The following is a 5,108-nucleotide window of genomic DNA, read 5'->3' as shown; positions in this document are numbered from 1 at the left end:
AGATTTATAAATCCTTGTGAAAGTTAACTTTAAATAAATTCTTGTGGAAGTTAATGTATTTTCTAAACCTAAAAGAAGTTAAAACTGCTCGAAAATTTGACCTAAAATATTTAGGCCTTTGTGTTTTAGTCAATATATACTAATAATAAAATAGTAACATCTATCGAATTGAACTTGTGTTCTACGTAGGAGTGTATACGGATCGGGTTAGTTTAGATTTTATCAAAATCAAACATAATTAGTTTGGATTGGTTCGGTTTTATCCGATTTTTTGGGTTTTTCGGGTTTTGTTTGTTACATGAATATTATTTCAAGCTTGCATTATTAAAGTTATAGGTAAAATTTTGATATGTGAATATATGTTTACTAAAGATCAAAAAATAATATAACAAACATATGATCTATTAAAGTAATCTTATGGGAGAATTTTCTTTAGTAACACATAATAGTTTATTTTCTTAGTCGTCTGCCAATAATTTTTGGTTGATGTACTCTTTCAGGGTTAACAAAATTTAATAATTAAACATAAAAATCAATATGATACCTAAATAATGATATGTTCTATGTAATTTTAGATTATCGAAATACCACTTCAAATTCGAAAAACATATAATAAATCTTGACATATGAATATGAAAGAACAAAGAGATGATTGACTTCAACAACACATAATAAGAAAGTGATACAATCTATTATTTAAAGTAAATAAAAATGAATACACTTTATAGTTCTATTAAATATTATATCCAATGAGAGGATCTCAAATATTTCTAGATATCTTTTAAATAAAATTCTATATAAAGTCTTATATAAAAACTTATATATTTATATGTCGGTTTGGTTCGGACTTTTTTACTGAATACCAAACCAAATCAAACCAAACCTAATCCGATTACTCATGGAAAAGACTACTTTATGGAAAAGACTACTTTGGAAAAGACTACTTTGGAGAATCTTTTTTCCTTTCCGGAAAATAAAGAATCCCAAACGTTAAAGGAATTGAAGGGCTAAAAAGATTTGGAAAGAATTAACCGTTCAATTTTTATTATATTTCATTTAGAAATATCTTATATTACATGGTTTAAATAAGAAAAGATTTAATACACAAAAATTTAGTTGAATTTAAATTTCTAAATATTAGGAAAATAATTAAATGGTTATTTCTAAATATAAAAAAATAATAATCAAATGGCTATTTTGTTTAATGTGAACTATACTTTTAAAGGATAAAAAAATAAACGACATTTTGCTAAAAGTTTTCGTGCTTTTAATATATATATATATATATATATATATATATATATATATGATTTTAACGAGGCTAACTAATTCCGGATTTGGTTTTGGTTTTGGTTTAAATTTAAAATGGGTCCACATGTGAAACATTATGCGAATTAGTCTAATTAGATTCCATGATTAGTAAATAAGAGTGTTAAAGTGTCACACCTCCTTTTTTCGCAGTGGGATAGGGGATAAGGGAGTTTTTTCAATTAAAGTGACATTAATCGAAATGGAATTATTTATTAAAATCAGAGTCGCCACTTGGAATAAGTTATGGTGTCCCAAGTCACCGGTTTATTTTTAATCCCAAATCGAGGAAATTTGACTCTATTTATGGTCTGCGAATACAAAAGACCGGGTAAGGAATTCTGTTAACCCGGAAAAAGGTGTGAGGCACTCCCGAGTTTTGTGGTTTTAGCACGGTCGCTCAACTATTAATAATTGGCCTAATTATCTGATTTAATACATGTTTTAAAACCTAGTGTGCATTTTTATCTTCTAAATCGCTTTTAATTATTTATGGAATTATCTCTGGAACAAGTCACGATATCGTACACTTGTCGTTTTGGCACACGTCGCAAACCGCGCCACATGAAATGCACACGCGATTGACGACATGCTTATTTTTATTATTGTTAGAAGTTGTGGTCGGGTCACATGAAATGCACACCCGAATGGGATTTACGTATCGTGACCATGCCACGGGAACCGTACCCATAGTCATGATAATTTATTAATCGGGCCTAAAGCAACTAGCGCGTGTTCATAAATTATTGTCCTAGGCTAATATGAGATTTGTGGTGGGGGGTCACAAATTATGAAAATCACTTGTGGGTAAGTGTACAAGTATTAATTGATTCTAATTTTTGGACCTTTGTTGCATTGGAGTTCACTTGAAAGCCAGATTCACTATGCTAAAAACAATGACCTAAATTAATGAAAGAAATTGAGCCCCACACAAATGTCTTCTAGGCAAGCTTTCGGGCTTAAATATTTTTAAAGACAGTAGCCCAATAACTCTGTTAACGCCTCTCTTAACATTTTTGCATTTCAACATCAAATACAAATCAGCAACAGTTACACAAAGTTCTAAATATCAACATATGAATAAACAACTTATATGGCTAGTTCATTAACTCAAACTCAATTTCGCAGAAAGCATTACACTATCAGCCATCGACGGAGATTATTTCTTTCAATTGTTCTTAGCATGCAACAAACAAACCTGTATACTTGCTCGAGTAACTCACATCAAGAATACAAACTGTACATATTGCAAATGGTTAGGCCTACATTATCAAGTCATTATAAGATAAAAATCCAGAAATTTCACAGCTTCTACAGTACCACAGGGACTAAACTGAATAATTCAAATGACTTGAATGGAATCTAAATTTGTGAGATATGTTCTCTAACAACAAACAACCACATGAGTTCAAACGAAATGCAATCAAACCTCATAAATTCCTAAACATCAAACAGAGTTCCAATTCCTTCAATTCTAATCAATAACTATCTGATAACTTGAACAATTAATGTAAGAATATTCGGCATTAAATATTGAACAAGAAAGAGAAGACAAGAAGAATTTGAGGCTTAGACAACTGGACCTAAAGTCAAACACGAATTCAACACGAACACATCAATTTTTATTCATAAACTCAAAATAGAAGAGAACATGCGAGGATTTACATACCTAACTGCAGAAATGCAACAGGAATGGACCGAGTAAAGATCTAAAGAAACTAGAGGATGAAGCTTGCACAGCAGAAACAGCACATCAACGATGAAACAACAGCGAGATCAACTTCAAAACCTTTTGCAAATCAGAAACGAGTATTTAGAGCTTTAAAAATTCTATTTCTTCTTGTTTTTCAGAAGCTTTTGTTTCTAGATTTCGAAACTTCTAATTTCGTTTTTAGTGCATCAAATGAGTGAAATGAGAGAGTGAATATGCGCCGATCAGTGAGAGAGTGAATGAGTACTATGTGTGTGAGTGTCTATGAATTCAGAGAGAGATGAGAAGAGAAAGCGTGCGTGAGAAATTTTAGAGCATTCTTCTAATTGGGGCGGCTAGGGTCTTTCTTTATTCTAAAGGGGGATCTGTTTTCTGCCCTCTTTTTGTGCCCTTTTTTCCACTCTATTTCTCACTATCTATCCTCCTATTTCCGTATCAATCCCCCTAAAGTGTGGATGAGTGCAAAATATATAGGTCTAGGTATAGGGATTAATTGGTGGCCAAGAAAAAGAGTGTGTATGGGCATGTGCATTTTTTGAGAGAGAGCATGTGAGTTTGTTGCAAAAGATAAGGAAGAATCTTGCCACATGGAAATGACTCATTGACTCTTGCTTTAATTAATATATTTTTTTTAGAGTGTAAAATAAAAATACTAGCTAAATATTTTTAAATCAAGAACATATAATTTTTGTGATTTTTAATTTTCTTAAATAAAACCTACTAAAAATGTAGCTAAGGTTAAAATATATAGATTAAACTTAAAATTATTTACATACTAAAAAGTGTTAAAAAATCACAAGTATGGTAAAAAATTAGGTGCTCACAGCTGCCCCTCTTTGCTTGGAAACATGAAGAGTTTTCAGGCAAAGACAAAAGTGAGCCGTGTGACTAATGGGATTGCCTTGGCAGCATGTATCCATGGCCTGCCCAACAACAAGTTGTAGGAGACAGCCACATCTAGCACTTGGAACTCCATAGCGAACTCAACTGGCCCTATTGACAATGCGAGCATTATATCACCGACGAAATCTTTCCCTCTTCCATTAAAGCCTCGAACACATACATTGTTCATGTGGATCCTATCAGTGCCGATCTTCAACTTTTGCAAAGTGGACAGAGGGCAGATATTTGCACTAGAACCATTATCAACCAATACCCTTGAGACAGCAGAATCCTCGCACTTCACTGTAAGATAAAGAGCTCGGTTGTGCTCCGTACCCTCCATAGGAAGTTCATCATCTGAGAAAGTGATCCTGTTTGCTTCGAAAATCTTGTTAGCAATCTTTTCCAAGTGGTTTACCGTGATCTTATCAGGAACATGGGCCTCATTTAAAATCTTCATCAGGGCTTTACGGTGTTCATCTGAATGTATCAGCAAAGACAAAAGAGAGATCTGAGCTGGTGTTTTCCTTAACTGCTCTACAATGGAATAGTCTTGCATTTTCATCTTTTTCAGGAACTCTTCAGCCTCTTCTTCGGTGACCGGCTTCTTTACTGGGATGTGGCCATCCTAGAATGGCTTAGCTTTCCTTAGTTCTTCTGGGGTAAAACATCTCCCAGAACGAGTCAGTCCTCCAATTTCATTGACTTCTTCCGCTACTTCTTTCCCTTTATATGTTACTATCACCTGTTTGTAATTCCACGGGATGACTTTTGTGTCAACCATTGGTAATTGGGTCAGTGGCTTAATAATAATAGGGGTAATACGATCCCCTTCTACGATTATGACAGGCTTTCCTAGGACCCCTGGTACGATCACTTTTTGCTTTTCCTGGTTCGCTTCAACATCAATCGGAGGCCCTTTCACAACCAATACAGATGGCTTCACGTTGAGCGTGCTTAGCTTCTCCGGCACCCCTTCAACTGTCAAGGGCATTGCTTTTGCAGAATCTGGAGCTTTAACTGGATTACTTTCGCTAGCCCGGATCATCATGACAGACTTGGAAGAATTCTTGGCCTCCCCATCCTTATGAACTATCTCAATCATATGTGCCTCTGCATGGGTCGGAAAAGGATTTTGGTTGATGTTTGGTGCCTCCGGGTTCTGGACCACAATTTGATTTGTATCAATAAGATCTTGGATCGCCCT

At 34.2% G+C, this 5,108-nt stretch overlaps 1 protein-coding gene across 1 annotated transcript; it reads right to left on the bottom strand.

Annotated features, from left to right (window-relative positions):
* Window positions 1-3,878: 3,878 nt before the first annotated feature.
* LOC142175916 (uncharacterized) lies at window positions 3,879-4,244 on the bottom strand. The gene has a single exon (XM_075242924.1). The coding sequence runs from the start codon at window positions 4,242-4,244 to the stop codon at window positions 3,879-3,881; it is 366 nt and encodes a 121-aa protein (XP_075099025.1).
* Window positions 4,245-5,108: the final 864 nt, after the last annotated feature.

Source organism: Nicotiana tabacum, chromosome 22 (genome assembly GCF_000715075.1).
Source record: "Nicotiana tabacum cultivar K326 chromosome 22, ASM71507v2, whole genome shotgun sequence".
In the NCBI taxonomy this organism is placed as follows: Eukaryota; Viridiplantae; Streptophyta; class Magnoliopsida; order Solanales; family Solanaceae; genus Nicotiana; species Nicotiana tabacum.
Note: the sequence above shows the minus strand (reverse complement) of the source record. Positions and strands in the feature narration are given on the sequence as shown.